The sequence below is a fragment of the Paralichthys olivaceus genome, chromosome 19 (assembly GCF_024713975.1).
Source record: "Paralichthys olivaceus isolate ysfri-2021 chromosome 19, ASM2471397v2, whole genome shotgun sequence".
NCBI classification, from domain to species: Eukaryota; Metazoa; Chordata; class Actinopteri; order Pleuronectiformes; family Paralichthyidae; genus Paralichthys; species Paralichthys olivaceus.
This window is the reverse complement of record NC_091111.1, coordinates 3,642,169-3,663,026: the sequence shown is the minus strand read 5'-3', so window position 1 is coordinate 3,663,026 and position 20,858 is coordinate 3,642,169. Positions and strand designations below refer to the sequence as shown.

Sequence of the window (20,858 nt, the reverse complement as noted above, 5' to 3'; positions counted from 1 at the left end):
TTCAGGTGAATATAGCAACTGCATACACACACACACACATGTCTACTTAACTTCAGAGGACATTGATTTCCTGGAGACTCTCACTAACACCTTAATTAGTTCTCTCATTTGTGCTAACCTAAACATAACATCACCCTAACCATAACCTAAACATAACATCACCCTAACCATAACCCCCTAACCTAAACCTAACATCACCCTAACCTAAACTTAACCTAAAACCTAACATCACCCTATCCATAACCTAAACTTAACCTTAACCTAACATCACAATAACCTAAACTTAACCTAAACTTAACATTAACGTAACCTAACATAAAAAACATATCTTCACTTTAAACTTTAATGATTTACATTATGGGGACTTGGTTTCTGTGGCCATAAGGAAGACAAGACCCCACAACATGAGTTATATCAGGACCACCACACACACACACACACACACACACACACACACACACACACACACAAACGTGCACGCACCGGGCGCAGCACTCTTAGATCCACCTGTTCACGCGCCCCCATGCGCTCCGCTCCTCATTACTGCTGCTGATAGGTTTGTCAGAGAGAGAGAGAGGCAGAAAAATAGAGGGGGGGGGGGGGGAGAGCTACGTTTATATTAACGCCTTGTGCACGAAGTGAGGAGCAGCTCTCTCTCTCTGTCTCTCAGCAGCGTCACACACACAGGACTGTGAATGGAGCACCCAGGAATCCTCCTCTCTCGGGTGCTTTTGCGCATCAGCATCGTCCCCTCGGTTCCTTGAGGAAACTGCTTCACATGATCATCTCTCCGACGCTGTGGACGCTGGATCACGCGGAGTGCACTGATCTGAGAGCAGCTTGGACTTCACTCACATCGCCGCTGCAGCTGCTGTCTGGAGGACGACGCGCGGCTCATCACCACCACCTTCATCATCTGGGGAGGTTTCCTGCAACAATTTGTTGCAAACATTGCGAAGGGCGAAGTCATGGTGCCGGCACCGCCTTGGCTCCTCATGGCACCGTGAGAACTTTCTTCCCGGCCCCGCTTCTCTCCATCTTTTCTTTTTAGATGTTTGTCAGTGGGATCGAGCTCCTTTGGGGAATCCTCCATCGTTTCCCATTTCAATTATGTTCACTTTTGCTGCCTTCTGCTACATGCTGTCTCTGGTCCTCTGCGTGTCCCTGATCTTCTTTGCAATATGGCACGTAAGTACCTTAGCTGTGGTCTATCCTGAGATTTATGTTGTCTCATCATCGGGGATGTGTGCGTGCATATTGCAGGCGCAAGTGTGATATTTGTGCTCACATCCTTGTGCATCGATTCCCTTCGAGGCTCGTGCACACTGCACGCACGGTCTTTTTTTTTGCAGACAGGTGCGCACCTGTATCTTCGTGGAGAAGGCTCCGTCATCCATACTGTGCATGCATCCGTCAATCCGTTTAATCACAATTGCCTCTCATTGGCTTACTTCACACATTTGTACTGACCCAGTTCAATATCCAGAGATGCCTGCAGCCTAACACAGCATCTGAGATCAATTAAACTCTCTTGCTTGCAGATCAATTAGGAAATCTTGTCGAGCCTTATCTCCACTCTCTCATCTCCCTCTTCTCCCTCTGCCTTTAATCAAGCCTCAGCTCAGCTCTACACCAGTGCCAATATGAGAGACTGCATTATGATATTTGAATAATCTCATTATTTGCTCCTTGAGCAACATCTCCATCGTGAAGGGTCTTACATAAGGACAGATTTGGGTCAGGACTTCCAGCCTATTGCCCCGGGGCTGCCTTTTGTATTGAAACAGCAACAGACCTGATGCACTTGGGATGACTGATCCTCTGGCAATTACAGATAATAGCCGGTCCGCCTGTCTATGAGCCACTGGCCCTGTCTCTGCTGCACAGAGCAGAAATAAAGAGACCAGGACAGTGACACGGCAGACACTAATGACAGTGCACACAAAATGAGGGGTTATGAGAAAAGGAAAAACCTGTATGATGCTAGTGACTGGCAAAGAAAAAAAATCTTCATCTGTCCTGATTGGGCCAGAAGCCACAAACGCTCCCTTCAGTACTGTGTAAAATCGGCACGAGGGGAAAGATCACAAAGAAAGACAATATTCTGTAGCCTCAGCAATAATCCACCTCGCACCAGGGTTTATCTTGCATTCTGCTTAACACGGCAAAAGGAGCGTTCTCTGCTGATTCTCTTTCACAGTGACATACAGACATGCAGCAATAATAAGCCAGGGCTCCATACTGCGAGGAAGCATAATTAGGAGGGGGCTGTGAGGTGGGAATATGTGGAGCTGTGGGAACGAGCGGCAGAGCCAAGGATGCACATTAACACCAGCCACCTGCCAGAAGCCAGGAATTTTTTTTGGCTGTTAACAGTTACACTTTTATCAGTCGTTTTTGGCAGGTTGCCATCTCTCAGTCTTTTTTTCTTTCGTTTAATTTCATCCGGTTTCAAAGAAGAAGAGGGGGAAAAAAACACAGTGGCCACTGTGGCAGTAGGATTCAGGTTAGTTTCACGCCTTGAGCAGCAGTGCATTGCTAAAAGGAGCAAGTATGCTGAGTCAAACCTACTCAGAGTAAAATCAGCCTATAAATAAATGAGATGTATTCAGAGACGGAGGCTATGAAAGAAGCCGTATAGAAATAAAAAACAATAGGAATAAAGTAACTAAGTGCTCTGACTCGGTATCACCAGCCCTGTCAGTTGTAAAACTTGTGCCTGAGTCACAGAAGACAAATCACTTCACATAGATGGACTTCTGTCATTAATTGACCATAATCAATCAAAGCACTGGCTCCCTGGTAAATTAGCTCATATGTATGCGTCTGCTACTTATTTTCAGGTGCTGATAAATCTTTCATTAACTCGCTGAACATAACCGATTCTTCTTCCTCTTCCACTCCCCTCATTTACAAATCAAGCTGTGCCATTAAAACCAATGTGAAAAAAAAGAGGAGGACATGTTTGCTATCTTTAGAATATATCTGCTATCATTAATCACTCCTCTCTGGCCATCCCTGGACTCACCGTGGGGTGAAGTCTTCAATAAGATCAGGTCAGGTAATAAGGACGGAAGACAAGTAGAATGTGGAACTGTAGAAGTTCATTCAAGAGATGCTGCCCAATTAAAGGTGTTCTTTGAGCTGTAAACTGAATTATATGACTGTTCTTTAATGAAGTACATTAATGCAGGTTTTAATATCACATCCATTACCACGTTTATGGAAAATCTACTTTATGTGTTGAACCTGGCTCATAACGCCAACATAACGAGTTTCAAACTGGCTTGGACCTTGCAAGGCCAACAGAGTTACTGTTTAGTATCATGATGGTGATGTTGATCTTGAGCCTGGATGGATAACTCAGGGCATTTAGTACATCTCTGTGTCATGACCTGCACATATATTTGAAAAGGTTACACGAACCAAAGGTGGGCAGTTCCCCGCCATCAGTGACCGCTCATGAGAGGCTCTGGAGAGCCACGCTCGTCTTTCAAATCTATGCTGAAACTAAACCCCTCAACCACCGACACTTCAGCAAAAACTGAGATCTGAAGTAACACTTTAAGCCACAACTTGATAAACTGGTAACAAAGCTTCTTTTGGGGAAATCATGTTGATAGGCATATTAAACCATTGATGGTCACAATATGGTAAATGGTTTTGGTTCTGTATTTATAGAGCTTTTCTAGTCTTGATGACCACTCGAAGTGCTTTACACTACAGCTTGCCATTCACCCATTCACACACGCATTCATACAGTGCATCTATAAGGAGCACTTTTTTTTTCTATGAGGGCCAATTCAGGGTTTAGTATCTTGCCAAAGGACACTTTTGCATGCAGATGGGGAAGACTGGGACCGGACTGCTGACCTTGTGATTGGAGGACGAACGCTCCACCCCTCACCAGCAGCTGCCATTGATACATAATCCTGGCAACTGAACTGTGCTTCCACAGTCAATTTTCAAACTGATTTTGGCAGCTCACCAAGACATACACTTTATCGAAGCATTTGTTTTACAACCAGTTGCAGCAATGGGCAGAATTAGTCTGTTCGTCACATAAAATATAAAATCACAATCACCCAGGGGAGTACTCACATAGCAATTTGAGCCATTTTAATTAACATACAAGGTGAACTGCGACCTCCCCGAGCTCTGCGGTTCAGCGCTTCAACAGCTCCACACTGCTTGAATGATTCTCCTCCCATGTAACCACGGCGCCTAATGTGCTCTGAGTGTCATTAAAGTCGAGAGCGAGCCAGACGCTCCTTCGGTGCGCATCTGATAGATGGGAAAGCCCCACAGCGCAGTTATGATGTAGAGGCTGTCCCGCCAGTGTGGCAGAGGGTAGGATGTCAAACTGACATAATTTACTCTCCCACTTGGGGTTTCCATTATATTGTGGTAGTTTTGGTATTTAGTGGGTGGAAGGTGTCGCGTGGTATGAAAGCAAATGGATGGAGCGACAAGCCAAGACAAAATGCACTTACTCTCCCTGAACCTCTGACCAACAGGAGAGTAGAGGCCCTGAGTTTGCTTTCTAGTTTCTAGTAACTTGAATAATATGAGTAATAACAGTGGCAAATTTAGCTCTGAGTCTGAGGGCTTGACCCGTCCATTCACTATCAACTGCAACAGAACTGAACAACACCTATTCCTCATGATACCTAGCCTCCGGAACCAGAAGAGCTGCTGCTGTAACAAATACACCAATCACAGTTTAAAAATCTGATATTTGAGACATTTCCCAACTGGATATCAGAGATGAGATGATTTTTAATGAATTCTATGTCTTTTTAAATGATCTACAGTTCAGCACTGCATTTGCTCAGCCTGATCCTGGCAGTTAAAGCCTCTGACTATTATTCAGTGTTGTGGGTAATCGTAATCGCATCATTGTATATAATAGCTCAGTGAAAAAAAATTACAATGATTTATAATGTAGAACAGCTAGGAATCAATAAAATATCTTTGGGTTTGTTAATTTGTCAAATGAATGAGAGGATTTGGTTTATGTTTATCCGTCACTACACTTTTCTTGTACTCCTTTTTAAGACCCCTAAAGTGGTGCATAGACCATCATTAATGTATTAACTTATAAACATTGACAGACTTATTCTAATGTTAAAGTGAAACCCTCAGAAGCTTTAATCAAGAGAAAATCAACTGAACAATTTAAATTATTAAAAAGACAGATGGAGGGATTTTTTCACAACCTGGCAACCCAGAACAATTCCTTATTATAGCCAGTCTATAGAATATTAAGTAAATAGTTTATCTTTGGTAAAAACAGTGCTACATGTTAAAGATTAACAGTGTTTCATGCCACTTCTCATAATGACGTGAGACATTTCGAAGTTGGTGTGTTGCTCCCTTGTTGCTTTGTATGGTTGTAGTGTGCAGCGCTATTTGTAGCTCAATATAACGGATCCTATCCTCACCCATACCACATCCTTCCACCATGTTTCATGGTAATCTGTTGAGTAATGTGTGTGTAATGATGTTAAATAACAGAGTGGAAGACCAAATAAAAAAAATCATAAGCTCCTTGGTGGAGGTAATTGGTGATATGTTGAGGTCCTGATTGGCAGATTAGTTTCACCTTTCTTCACTGCTTCCAGTCTTAATTTCCAACAAACCATCCTCTGGTTCCAGCTTTACATTTAGCATGGTCTGCATGCTGAGGTACAGTAAAACCAATCGTCTTTAACCGTCAGGAGAAAAAGTTAAAGATTTAATTCACCGACATGTCAAACTAATACTTTCATTTAGGCTGTGAGTTTACCTACTAATAAACCTAATCACTGAAGCCTTATTACATAGTGGTGCAGTGTCACTTCTTTTGTTAGTTTTTTTCAAATTCGATTTTTTTTCCCCCAAAGAGCAATGAAAGTGAAAATGTTATATGATATTAACTTTGGTCATGGTAATATGCAAAAGACAGTATAAAGCAATACAGTAGGAAATTAATTATTTACAAAATATTGATAATGCATCTTTTTGAGGGTCGCTGTTTCAAAACTGGATTTCTTCAGGGTATACATCAATTTAAATGTATGACTTCTTACATAGAAAGCATTTTAAATTCAAAGCATGCCTCACAAACTAATACATTTCAAAGATTGATACAAAACCAGTAGAAACAAAGTCAATTATTGACCATTAAATATTATATTAACCATATTGGTATTGTCAGTATTTCCTCACTGTATATAACAATAATTCCTAGTTTATATCATATATATACCAGTGTATAAGATGTAGGTGAAAGAGAACTATTGGCAAAAATTGAATGTAGAATATTCCTCATGATGTTTTTACTAGTTCGTTTCATCTAAAGTGTATGAACTGTATTTTTCTTTACCCCAGAAAAGGCCCTTTATATTTAAATACTTTATATTTACATCGAGAAGGTCCTCTCTACGGAGGCCGTCATGTTTTTTACATTAGTCCAGACTGGACAAACTAAACACCTTTTGAGTTTTTATGTTTGGAAGGAGAGGGTGAGGGGTGTTCAGCTGCAACATGCAACTTCAACACTAGATATCACAAAATTCTACACACTGAACCTTTTATACGGCTGTGGCAGAGAGGACGGAATATATTCTCTTCACTCTTCCTTCCACTCGTCTTCCATTTGTTCACTTAAATCACCTCACACAAAGCACGCGCTGATTTGAGAAACACCGAGGCGACGCCGCACATCAGGATTTCATGCGCTCTTCAGGATGGATTTTGAGGAGTGCAGCTCAGCTCGCGTCTCAGTTGGCGTTGCCTCCTTGCCGAGCGTGACTTTGCATCACACTGAGATTTTGACAAGTACAGGGCATTCGCAGGCTTAACAGAGGTGTCGTGTGAATAATCGTTCACAGAGAACAACCACAACACTCCCTCATCCGTTCCTGTCTCTACGGTGTTCTGATGATATGGAGCAAAACAAGTTTGTTTATTTATTTGTTAACTCACTGGGTTGCTATGTGCCGGAATGAGAGAAGATGAGGGTGCATGACAGTGGGGACAGACTTTGAGGAAGAGCAACGAGAAGAAAAATTGAAAGATTGTCAGAGTGATATTTAGCCAAACATGGTTTTTGCTATTTTCCTTTCAACCTGCAGAAGCCTTATCTTATTCCCATGATCTGTAACACCTCAGTGTGGCTCCTCTGGGGACAGACTGGTCAAGACCCAGAAGAGAAGGAAGAGAGAAAGTCACAGGGAGCTAAATGGAAGGGGGTGAGGGTGGGTCTGCAGAAGGAGAGAGGAGCTGCAGGAGTGATGGGATGATGGAGAAAAAAGAGGGAAAAGGCCAGAGAGACTATGGATGTCACTTACTAGGAGTTCAGCCCAGTTCAGACTGGACTGGATGGATGACCGGGAGAGCGTACAAAGTGATAATCAGCCATGAAAAGGAAGGATAAGGCAGCAGTGCAGATAGGGAGGGATCAAAAGAAGAGAGGAATGATTCATTAAGAAAAGTTCTGTGTGGGAACGTTGAGTCTCTTTCAAAGTAAGAAAAACTCCTGAAATGTACCGAGTGAGGCAGCGCAGATACAAATGCAGAGGCAGATAATGGATCAAGGAGAAAATGAACTTTAGACAGTAAAGATTTATGTTGTGGGAAAGGCACTCAAAGTTCAAACTTCATCTGGATTATTCATGACTTTATAACTGATGAAATAAAGATGTGGTTCCCACTTAATGTTCTTGTTACAACTGTCTACAGGCTTAAATAATTTACTCATTCACTATTTACTAAACACTGTACTGGGAATTTAATATAAATAATTATTCAATTAATTCAGAAATGCAAAAGTTAAAACAGTTTTTTTATTCTAGTAGTCATTCAAATGTGGCTTTTTTGTAGCAATGCAGGTTGCTCTTACTGAAAACTGGTAAATCCCAAAGTGACCACATCTTAGATGATGGTATTAATCCCTCACAGCAGAACGAAACACTGTGCGCAGAAGAATAAATAGTATATAGTTTCTCCTGGATGACATGTTTGGGGTAATACTATCTTTATCATCTTTCCCAATTAAATCAATTTGGCTAGTCTTAAGTATTTTCAGATTTTTTATATGTATTCCATTTTTATTATGTCTAATAAAATATTAAAAAAGGGAATATAAAGAAGAAAATATAGGTGTTTAAATTTGGAGACAAGTTTTGAAACAAAAATAGATTAATTCAGAACTTCGAGGTTTGGTCTAGCATTAAGCATGTCGAGGGAAATTCCATCCAACTCCCCTGGACTGTAAAGGAAGCAGCTCTGGCTCAAGGTGCCCTAGTAAGACATCAAGGGAAAAGAAATGCATGGTGATGCAGCTGATCGTAATCTCAATGAAACCGACAGTCAACGGGGCTTTCTGGCACCAGCCGCTGGGAGCTAATGGAGGTGGCGCTCAGTGTATAGCCAAGTTGGTTCAGCATTGATCAATATGTTCATTAACCCCTGCTGGCTCCTCATCCATCAATCTGCCTCCACTATTTCTATTGCTCCCCTGCACAGGGCACACACTGGGGGATTATATGGGTGATCCTTGTCCTCTTTTTCCCATTTCTCTTCCACTTCTTTCTTCCTTTTTTCACACATCACCCACTACAGCACTTGCTTTTTACACTTGAATAATAAATACACATAATTATCATCATTTATGTTAAAACATATGCAGTTTACCAGCTTCATTTTCTTTTCGTATCCTCATTCTTTAGCTTTGTAAGTGAGAATGTAAAAGAGACTGATGGCGATTTTAGAGAAACACCAGAGCCAGTGTTATCACGTTTCGATTGACTTCCCAGAAGCCCCGACTGCTCCCATTAAGCAGCTCCGTCATAGACAGAGTGCTTTCTACATCAGACAAATTGCTACTCCAGCGTTTTCTCTGAGGCTATGTTTAGTTTGTGAACATTTCTCTGGGCCAAGTGATCACAAGTGACAAGGTAAAGCTTGTGTGGATTAGAATCAACAAGATTTGCATAGATTTTCTTCTGCGTGGAGAAGAGACTCGTGCCGCTTCACATGTACAGTAGTGGATAACTGTCGGTACAAGGGGCCGTGCGGGGAAAAGGCTTTAGTGATGAGCAGAGAGAGTTGTCGTTTTATTCATTCATTCATTAGATCCTTGCGTGTAAACCTCAGCACTGCTTTACTATATAGTTCAAAGATGATCAGCCATGTATAAATTAGATACCTTTAGACATGGAAATTGGAGTGGATTGTGATTTGCCACATTGAACAGATCATGTGTATCAGGCATCAGGAAGAAAGACAATACAAAAAGCTGTGCATATTGTCCTCTGTGTGAGAAAAAAACTAAATCCATCCATTTTCACCTTCAAAATACTGTAATGGCAGTAACTGGTTAGTTTGCAACTCCAGTCTGTTATGGTGGGAAGTTTTCATACATTACAAATAATGCATCCATGTCCTCATGTTATTGTTGGGTAACAACATTATTTGATGTGATCTAAATGAGTCACTTTACAGTTTTTGGATGGAGATGTGTGTGGGACAGAGTTTTAACAACTGATTTTCTGCTCAAAATCCCTTTGATTTTCTGCTCATGTGTGGTACAACAGATGGTTTATGTGTTGGTTGGTTACTGCACCACGGGGGCATATGCAGGCTGTGTTTGAATAAAATGACCCCAACTTTTCTTTCAGTTCTGTCGCACCACATCTAGACCTTTTCCACAGCGGTTATTTTGACATTAAATAGCAAATATGGGTGTTACCGTTCGGTTTCCTTATAATTTTGTCCTGTAAAGTGCTTTGAGATAATGCACTGTATGTTGTGATTTGTTGCTAACTGAACTGAATCAAATAGAATTGAAGCTTTGTTAATGTCATTAAAATGCTTGTGTTAACCTTTTTCATGCAGCCTCTTATTGGTGCATGGTGTTTGACCTTATGTGACAGCTCAGCCCGCAACATGAGCAGAGGCCAAAGGCCATGAGGCCAAGCAGGGAGCTGTACAACAAGCTTGAAACACTGACATGATATTACATTATAGAGTTGTATATAGAGTATAGAATATGCTAAAATGATCCATAAAGATGAGGGGACCTAATGTGGGCAATGATTCTCTGAGTACCTCTGTTGAATATTCTCAGGTGATCTATTAACCTAGTCACTGTAGCTGCATGCTCATCATATGCCTTTGGTGCCTCGCTGCACGACCTGATAGCTGAATAAAGCAGAACTCTGATTTAAGAGGGGGAAGAAAGAGCTTTATTTCATTTGATCTTGTCACATTGAAAGGAGGAGTTAACTGTGCCAATCATATCTATACAGGGAATATTCAGCTGTCTCACCCTGCCAAGGTGTTCAGCCAAGATACAGTGTAACGCTGACATGTTGGGGATTAAAAAAAAAAAAGCTCCCACACATGACCAACCAGTGGCCTCTGAGTCTACAGTAGAGGGATATTTTGAAGTTTAGCACAAAGTCCTAGAAGAGATAATGAGATCTGAAAAGGCAGGGACTGAGAGGCGAAGTACATCTAGTGCTGTTTTACTGATTTATTGATTATCAATATTATTTATTGTTTGAGGTTTGGAGTTGTAAACAGGAAGGCGTATCACTGTCACAAATTGCTAGAATAAATTTCTTGTCGCCTATGCATGTAAGCAGAATCCAATGCATGTCTACATCATTGTTTCCAAATATCTTCATTTCTGCACATCCAGACTAAAACACAATTTCGGAGTTTTCTAACTAAAGCGGGGCCAGCAGCATTTCCAAGCGCCCTTTTTAAATCCCTCTTTGCTCGCCTGACATTTCACAATTGACCATGCCATCACTAACAAATTGAATTTAACACTACAAAACCAACACAGGCTTACTTTCACCAGATCTCTTTCTCTTTTTGTCAGCAAGCCTCTGCATTTTACTGTCTGCTTGAGGTAAGGTAGAATTGTATGCTCCACATGGGGAGATTTGGCAGCCTGTGTTCTAACCTGTGCATCGTGTCTGGTGGTTAATACAAATATTATATGTGAAGTTCAGCGCTGTTCAGTTCTCACTGGCTGCATGTATAAAACACTTATGGTTTGGATTTTTGCTTCATTGGTTTGTAATGTGTGCATCAGAGGTTGGTGAGAAGTGGTTGTGCGGAAAATTAACCCACGCCGAGTGGATTTAAAATCCTGATAAATATTTAAGGCAAAACGTTGAATAATTTAAACAGACCATGTAGTCTTTCACATCAGAGTGGAGGTTCTGCTGATTGCTGTTGTTGTTTTTAATGTTGTTATCTCTATGTGAATTCTTTGAAGGCAACATGGACGTAAAATAATGTTCTTGTTTTGGTCGTAGCTTCCACCAACTGTGGAAATGAGCACAAATTTGGTTCTGTGGACTAAAACACAACAAATTAGGCTCCATCCATCTCGCCGCTCCCCTCACTCCTCCATGAAAACACACAGAGCAAGGCATCAGTCCACTAGCAGCCCCAATCTGCACTGACACACAGAATCCAGTGAGCCAAGAGAGAGGAGCAGGGGGCGCCAGGTTTGCTGCCAGCCAACCATGACTTCAAAGCAGTCAGTTAAAGTGAACATCCACATCAAAAGAGAACTGGATTTGCAAAAAAAAGAATTCTGCAGGAATCACCCTCTGAGCATGTCACATATTTGAGTTTTGGTCGTCTGGTCTGCAGCTTAGAAACAATATCACTATCTGAGGGATCTGAAATCAAGGGCAGTGAAACTACTATTTTCCTTTATGGGATAAAACTTTTATCCCAGTTTTATTACAATTTGGGTCTTTTTAGCTTAAGTCATTAAACTTATTGGTGTTTCACTCTTTACTCACTTAAATTAGTAGTTGATAACAGGGATTCATGTGTTTTTGCCAGATCTATTTAAATAGATCTATAGTTTATACTATAGGTCTCACCACTTAGTTATGAGTATCAGTACTTTTAAAAGATTGCGTAAGAAACTTTGTCTATTCAGAGGAATTAACCATACAGACTTGAAATTGTCTTTCTTATTGTGGACTTAGAAATAATTGTTGGCAGGTGATTATATTTCTTTGGTTAGATCTGTTTGATAATAACAGGGGTCTAATCGTTTCAGAATGAGATTGGTTCAAACTTCTGGATTCACAATTTATTTCTCATAAATTATTTTTCTTTACTATGAATTTATTCTCGTAATTCCCGATTCTATTCTCATACTTATACAGGTTTCTTATAAATTACGACTTAATTCTCATAATATTAATTGAAATCTCTTGTTTTGCTCTACATCATGGCCCTAATATTCCACCTGGTTATTTGAAATGCAAAATAAATACAATCCATAAAATTGCGCCCCATTATGTCCAACCATCCCAGTCTAGCTTCCTATTTTAACTTCACAATTTAATCCCAAATTGCCTCGATTTACCATACGCACACACAGTTTTGGTGTGCAATGAGCGGGTTATACCAACATGTTGGGTAGGCCTACTTTCAGCTCTTCTCCAATAATAAGTGGTTTAGCCAGCTCAATTATCTCTTAAGGTTGCTTTAGGCCAAAGCAAGCGAGTTGAAGTTATTAAGACAGTTGTTATACCTGTTGGACACCAACCTGTGAAGGTCTAATCATCTAAACCCCATAATTCCTTGCTTGAACTTTTTATTTGTTAATTTAAGTAATGGAAACAAACTTAAAGATTTCAAAATAAGACGAAGGTTGGACTTTAAGCCTGACAACGTTCACTGTTCATCTCATGTGGTGCATATAAGGGTGTGTTAATAAGGTATAGTTTTTCTCCAGTATTTTAATATATGTGTCTCTGTGGAAGAGTGTGTTCCTATATGTCTGGATTTATGCAACATGATGACTTGTGTGAGAGAGTGCAAGTGTGTGTGTGTGTGTGTGTGTGTGTGTGCGTGTATGTGCGTATTCCCATTGCCCAGGAGGAACAGCCTGGGGGAAGCTAGCTCACTGTAACACAGAGAGGCAATGAGCCAGGATCACTGTTGAGGTCCACTGGGAAATAACATGTAAAGAGATGGCTGTTAGTGCGGGGCGAGCCCAGGGAAATAACCCGGGAATGGTGTGAACCTCTGCCGTCTCTCTGATGTTAATGCCCTATACTGGGCTCACACATTCACATGTATGAATGCACACACCCTCTGTTTCTTGCTCATATACTGTACACAATGCATGGTTAACATTTTCACCACACACAAACAAATAACTTTTCTTACGACACACACATTCCCGCTGATGTACTTATGCTGTTGGTACATCGTGCTGTTGCCCTTATGCACATATACTGATTGACACACTCATATTTCTTCCCCTCGCATACACACATTTTCCTCCTGAGGCCTAACTATTCCAGCAACAACATCTGTCTTCGGTGTGCAGTTGCCTCCATTGCAACACTTGCAACACATATGGAAACGCTGTGTAGCGTTTCTACTGTTCATCATTACGTGATGTTGTTATTACCGAGAGTCATCTCAGAATGTGGCAGTGAGTGGGCGGCCAGATCAAATGACACCAATCCAGCGGGTTCGTTTTATGTCTCTTGCATCTAAATGTTGTCCCTCTGGGCAGACGATCCAACATCTCTACTGGTGCAGATCATGTTAATGATGATGACGAGGAAGAGCTGATTGTGAAATGGAGGGTGTCTCCCAGTCAGCCCTCGAGAGAGAGCTCCAGGCTACATACACTATTAAGTTTAATGTCAAGCACAGTGCAGCAGGTGGAGTGGTTTGATGTTGACTTTACATGTGGACCTTAATGTCTCAGGGCAGCAGTGGCAGGGAAATAAGTGAATAAAGAGCTCTGGCATGTGTTAAGTTTTGGGTGAAGTGTCCACCATGACAATTGCAATGCTGGGAGGCGGGACTAAGAACCTCTTGTGTGTGCGTGTGTCGTGACAAGCTTTGAGAAAAGTAGAGAGACTCGTCATATATACATATTTGTTATATTAGTAAATGCACTAGTTGTTTAGGTATTATACTTTTGTTTAATATAATATATTAAACAAAAAGTAAAGTCAATCTTATAACATGAAAAACCCAGGACGCTTTTGGCAATAATGATGCTATCTTATTTTATATTGTCCATCTGCTCATCCCTTCTAACACACTCTCTCTGTCTCTCTCAGATAACAGCTTTTGATGAGCTCCAGACTGACTTCAAAGTGCCGATTGATCAGGGCAATCCACTCCATGCTGTAAGTGTCCTTTCCCTACTCGTTTATACATTTCCACTACTACACATATTGTCCTACATGTTTCTTTCAATTACTGCCTTTTGTTTGGTTTTTTGGGAAATGAATAAAACCCATTCGCTACAGGCTACAAACATCAACACACTTGTCTTCCACTTCCTGCCTCTGTCTTTCCTTGTCTACATTCCTGTTTTTTCACTTTTTCCCCTGTCCATTAATTTTAAATAAGACAGCTGGCAACACACTGGTTTTTTGTAAGCCTCTCCTCTCCTTACTTCCTGGCTGACAAGCAGACTATTACAAGACATTGGGGCAAAGCATCAAGAATGAATGATCATTTACAAATAACCCCTGAATCCAATTATAAATAAAACAAAAGCAACAAACCACAAGAGATCTTCAATTTGTGTTTAGTGCGATCCTGCGCATAGCGACAAAAGGTTAAACGCACTTATTGTAAACTGTGTCTGACCTTCTACTACCTAAACCATCTCAGTACTCAAACCTCCAGCTAGTTTTTCAGTGTGGCCTCTGGCTGTGTATATCTGAATAAACTAGTAGCTATTGATTATCACAGAAATGCTCACTGAGCTACATAGATTATTACTTTATCCAAAATTAATTCCCAAAATCCAACTTGAAATCAGACACCTGGGTGAAGCTACCAACCTTGTTACTGTCTGAAAAATAAGTAAGTCCTTGACTGTACTCAGATTCAGATATTTTATGGTTTTTTTTACCCCTATCTTTATTCAAGAGTGTGGTCTTTCAGGGCGTGATTGATTCATTTCACAGATTTTGTAATTCAACACCCTGCGCTTGCACTTAAAGTGATCCTGCCTGTGCTTAGATTGATTCTGCTTGTGCTCAAACTGTGTGTTAAAGTAACCACCTTTACAGGACTCTCAAAAATGTAAAGGTAACACACGCACAACGAGGACAAGATAATATAATTTGTCAACTGGTAACCTGGAATTCGGAGATATCCGATTACAGATGTTTTACGTGAGCACAGAAAGAGTGCAAGCATGGAAAATATATATATTATATATATCCAAGCAACAAGCGCAATGTTTGATGACAAGCAGGGACTTCTTTTAGTGTGAGCCCAGGGTTTAGAGTGAAAGCATAACACAATCTGAACATGAAATCAAATCTCATTAAAGATGGGAAAGAAAACCCTGTTTAATCCAGACTCCTGTTATCAAATATTGATTTTAAATCAGAGGGTGATGTACATGCCTGGTGAATATACAAGTGTGATGAAAACAGACTTCAGATCTTTCAGCAGTGCAGTATCATTTGTTAGTGCCTTTCCAAAATGAGCATATACTGATATGCCCACTCTTAGGAACGTTAAGCTCCCTTCAAGAAATATTGTGGAGAGTTACAGTGCGTGTTAAAATGAGGAATGAACACTGATCTCCTTTGTCAAAGTCACACTCATGGTTGAATTAATGACAAACTCAGAACTCCTTCCTATAAGGCTTTGCAGTGCTAATAACTTAATTCATTATAAAGCCAGAGGTTCTTGTCAAGTAAACATAAAAAGTAGCTGCTGATGATGTTTTTCAGTTCCAATGAGAGCAGGCAGATTTTTCTTTTACCAAAACTGCTGAGTGTCATCATCAGCCAGCGTGTTGTGCACAACTTCCTGCTACACAGCAAATGATGGCTGATATGCAGATATGGGAGCTTTTCTGACTGTCAGGATTTTTGGGTATTAAATGGCCAAAGGGCAACAGACACCAGGGGAATATGACGTGTGTCAAAACACTTGATCATATTGCTTATCGAGGATTGTACTGACATTAGCTGCATCTTAATCTCTATAAACAGATTGTGAATATGCAGAATCTGTTAGTGAGGGACAAGACTGGTTTCCATTTTTTAGTTTGACCAATCACGTTTGAGCAAGCTTTGGTTGCCCGCAGGTAATCAGTCCACGTGGAGAGCAGAAGAGGTGGAACACATTGACCGAGATGCATCGGCTAATGACTTTTAAATTGATCTGCCACCACATACTGATGGCTGTTAATAGAGATTTTGCCAAAGTGTCACCTGAACCTTAAACACCTACAAAAAGTATGTCTCTGCATGTGGACACTTTCAACTCGTTTGCAGTGAATGAACCAGAAGCCCGAATATATTGTCCCTTTCCCCCAGAGGCTAATGCATCTCTAGATAATAGCCAATGGGCCATCTTGTAATGAACGAAAAAATTACCTACACTTCTCATACTAGCATGGGAGACCTCTGACTGTTTGCAGCGCTATTTACCATGTGCTCGCTCTTGTTACCGCATGCTTGCACTTTTGTCCATTACGTTTTTACCATCCACGCAGATAAGCCAGACCTTAGTTTTAGCGACAGTTGTGGCATGCAATGCAGTTCTTTCTTTCTCGTGAGATTTTTTTTCTGTCACTCCTGAGAGCCAGCTTTGTGCGTGTGCACATCACTCCAGTTACCGTCATAGATTGAATCAGCTTTGAGGGAAACACTGCAGATGTAATGTGCTTCGGTTGACAAATGATGTTAGACTACACAAGGTGGATGTTGTTTGTTTCCAGTGTCTGACAGTTAGATCAAGGACTTCTTTTGATTGACGATTTCACTCATCACTGTCATTTCTCACCGGGAACAGCCCAAACTGATACATGAAGTGTCCTTGACAGATAGCAGCAGACTCACTGATGGCCACACCTACAGATAATGCTGTCATTTCAATCCATCCCTACTATGTTTTTAAGGCTTTTTCAGGCTTTTAGCATTTAGTGATATTGTGTCTCCCATCTGCTACTTAAATAGGAACATGTATTATTGTTGCAGCCTGCAGAATATTATGCATCAACAACAGTCAAGTCCCAGGTAAATACTTTGGATTAAACACATCCTCAACTCTCAATATGCGTTTTGAGAGAAAGGGGTAGTTTTTGAGCCTCGCCGTGTTTTGCTGCACCACACACGTTTTCACCTTTACCTCAAACTCATTTCTCCCTTTTACCTTTTCTCACTGCGAGGAACTGCAAAATAAACAATACCAAAAAAGGAGAGAAAATATGTTCTGGTTCGTTGCTCCTCAAAATTGCCACACCAGCAATCGGGAGAAGCTGTGGAGAGAGATGTACTTTAGTGTTGGCCAGCGTAGGAAAGCATGCCCCAAGTGAAGTTGTTTTAGGACGACTTCCAGCCCGCTAAATCCCTTTCCCATGAGTCTTTTGGGCTTCCACTAACACAGTTGGCTCTTAATAATACATGTTAGTTTGGAGGTGACTTTGACTTAAGAGCTCTGGACTGTATAGAATCTCTGGAGTATTGACTTCTATAGTTCCTTGGGGATGGGCGGAGGAGAGAGGGGAAAAAGTTGGAGAGAGAGAAAAATGAACAAACGGAGAGCAAAAGAAGAGTCAGAGATGGAGACAGGCAGAAAGAGGGAGAGATGCATGAATGAGGATTTCTGAGGAGCCGAAATGAAAAGAATTCATCAGCTTGAAAGGCATTTTCAAGAGTGTGAAAACAGTGCATTAGACCAGATTTCCCCACTCATTGCCACTTTCATACTTTGTCATATTTGCATATCATTATGCAATGCAGAATGTATCAAAGGATCCAGCCGGGGAATGGGCACCAAAGTTCCTTCTAATTTTCTCTTCCCTTTTCTTTCTTCTCTCTCTCTCTCTCATGTTTCCTAAACCCATCCTTCCCCTTTGCCTCCTGCTCCTTATATGAAATGCATCACTGCTACCCATTGTCAGATAAAAAAAGTGGCCCTAAATGTATTATTACTCTTTCATAACATACATTTAATATATTGTTGATGTAGTAGCTATGTTTAAAGTTTTTTAATGAGTTCCCGCAGGCACCAGAAAAGCCTAGAAAGATTGTGGATTTGGGTAAAGTAATAATCAATAAATAAGGCTTCAAGACAGGGTTAGAAAATGTATCATAACTTCATGGGTCTCATCTTGAGACGGATTATCAGGGTGATATCATACACGTGTGCACAGTATGTACAGAGCTGAAGTCAGGATGCGGTTAGCTCAGCCTAGCACTGTCAGCAGAGGGAAACAGCCCGTAGCTCCAACTTTCAATTTCTATTAAACCATGAATTTAAAGACGTGACACGTCAGAAGCTTAAGACAAGGCCCATTTATGATCTGGAAAAATCCTACATCCGCCACTGGCCCCAACAGAAGGGAGATCCATGTTGAAAGATAAATCCCACCCATTGTGGTTTGTTTGCTTGTTTTATTTTCCATTTCCAGTTATACAGCTGCATATTCTTTGCTTGGTGTGTATACTTTGTACAAAAATCTGCTGCTGATTTCATTTTTAATTTCTTTAGACATAACGATTTTACTAATTAAAGGTTTAATACACATTAAAGTTATTCATTAATGTTAAGAGAAACTTCTATTCAACATTTTTACCATTAAACTTACATTTAAAGAGTAAAATACTTACATGCCTGCGGCACATTTCTTATAGAGGATATCAGTCCACTGTATGCATGTCTACACAGTGTTATATTTTCAGGATTGGGGTGCATGTTGGTGGTGGGGGGGGGCCCAATGGGCTGCCTTCTCTTGCGGTCTAACATCCTTGTCAGCACCCCTGGCTTTAGAAGTGATGGTCAGTGTTTGATTCTTCACTTTGGATCATAGACTGTTGTCAGACTGCTTCCTTTCTCCATGTTAAACTTGGCAAACCTCGTTATGGCTTCAGCTACACATGTACCACTCACTCATTTGTCGCTTGGAAAGAGGGCAAATATACATATTTAATTAATTAATAATTGGATCTTTATACGTATAGGCGCATTCACTTCATCTGTAAAAGATCAAGGCCTCCAGTGTCTCTGTAAGCACTGCAGCTTGTAATGCGTGACTATTAGAATATTACTTTGTGGGAGTGATTACAGTTTACAAGCACTGATTCTTTCACTGTGTTTTGAAATCAAGTTCTAGAATCTTTTCCATCTTTCTTTATCAGTCGGGTTGAGATTTCATCCTGACTGCAGTACTCAGGCATAGTTCACAGACACACACATGATCTATATGCCCTCTCCATCTCTCCATCTCTCACACACACACAGAAATTCTTTCAAAATACCAACCCACTTTCTTTCTTCCTATCTCTCTGCATATCATCTTTTCTTTCACGCATGATGAATAGTAGTCTGTGTCAGCCTGTTCCCTCAGGGTGTACCCCCCCCCCCCCCACACGCACACACAATGGACATTTTCAATACTTCATCATCTTCTAACAACTGCAACAAAGTGTAAAATGTATTATTAAAATGGTCTCCATCACTAGTACCACCTGTTCATTTTACACAGGTTCTGTTGTGTTTCTGTTCCCATTGCACCACCAGCTGCTTTAGCTGTAATCTTATGCAGGAATGAATAATCATAACTTCCTATGCAGATCGATTATCCTACTTCGTCTTTAGGTCTTTTTTAATGTACAACTCAGGGGGTGACTTTGTCTCCTCAAGACTTTCAGAAATGATTGAAGTTGAGGAGTCCGATCTACCATGTACAAGAAAAAGAGAGATAGTAACAAATAACTTTTCTTGTTGATGTGACCCAAATACAAATGGTCTTCTTCATTCCGTCTTCTTCTTTGTTTGGTTTATGGCAATTCACAACCGACATCAAGGTGCTAAACCACCATCTACTGCTTCTTCTTCTTTGTTAAGTTTATTGGTGGGTGGCAACCAAAGCCAATGTGTATTACCGCAATCCACTGTGAGTTTCAATATCCTACTTCCTCTTCTTCCTACCCATTCGGTACTGTAACTCGTATTATCCTTGATATTTGATGGCTTCGCCTTCTTCTTCGTTCGGTCTAGTGGCGGATGGCAACCTACTGTGTTGAAGTGTAAATCAGAGTTATATAGGCCATATTCAATTCTTTTGTCCAATACAAAATTGACACCTTTTGTCTTTTATAGGACTTAATACAAAATGGCTGCCTTTTGTTTTTCAATTTTCAACTCCATGTACGAATATAAGTATTCATAGTTGAACAGCTTAATTAGATTCAACTGACACAATCATAGCGTGGCACAGCTCTAAATATATTGCACTTTCTCTCTCTCTCTCTCTCTCTTGCTCTGAAGGGCACAACAATCATGTGACTGGCTATAATCAAATCAAACACCACTTGTGTTGTGGATATACAGTATGTGTTGGTAGCCAGTTAAATGATAGGTGGTCAGGCTGAGGCGTGAGGTGGCAGCTGATGTAATGACTATGAATGTTAGGGTTACCAATTACCTGCGCCTGTAAAAGAAAAAAGAATCAAGGCGCCGGTAGGTCTCAGCTATTAGCCGACCAGCTACAGTCGCTCTGCAAGTAGTCGCCAAGCTTGCAGCACCACTTATTTCAGGAGGATGGTTGAATGAACTTTGCTGTGCTGCTTTCTGGTGTGACTGGACCTTCACTGCCAGCAAGAAGCAAACAGGCGTATCTGTGAACATGCACACACACATTGTCATGCATGACAACATATTCTCTCCCACGCTGCAAAAACACAGCTTGCTTTGCGTGTTTGTCATGATTTCACACCCATCACTCCCTCACATGCAGACACACACAAACATAGATGTCCCGTGACGAAAATGCATTCGCGCTCTAATTGCATTGTTTGCCACTGTGCTGAGAATTGAAT

General features: G+C 40.8%; 1 protein-coding gene across 1 annotated transcript in view; it reads left to right on the top strand.

Moving 5' to 3' along the window:
* Positions 1-569: 569 nt before the first annotated feature.
* Positions 570-20,858, top strand: part of cnih3 (cornichon family AMPA receptor auxiliary protein 3) — a 66,474-nt gene continuing 46,185 nt past the window's right edge. The window contains 3 exon segments of the mRNA XM_020091663.2: positions 570-1,087; positions 1,090-1,188; positions 14,118-14,186. Coding sequence (XP_019947222.2) covers positions 1,052-1,087; positions 1,090-1,188; positions 14,118-14,186 — 204 coding nt within the window. The 5' untranslated portion in view covers positions 570-1,051.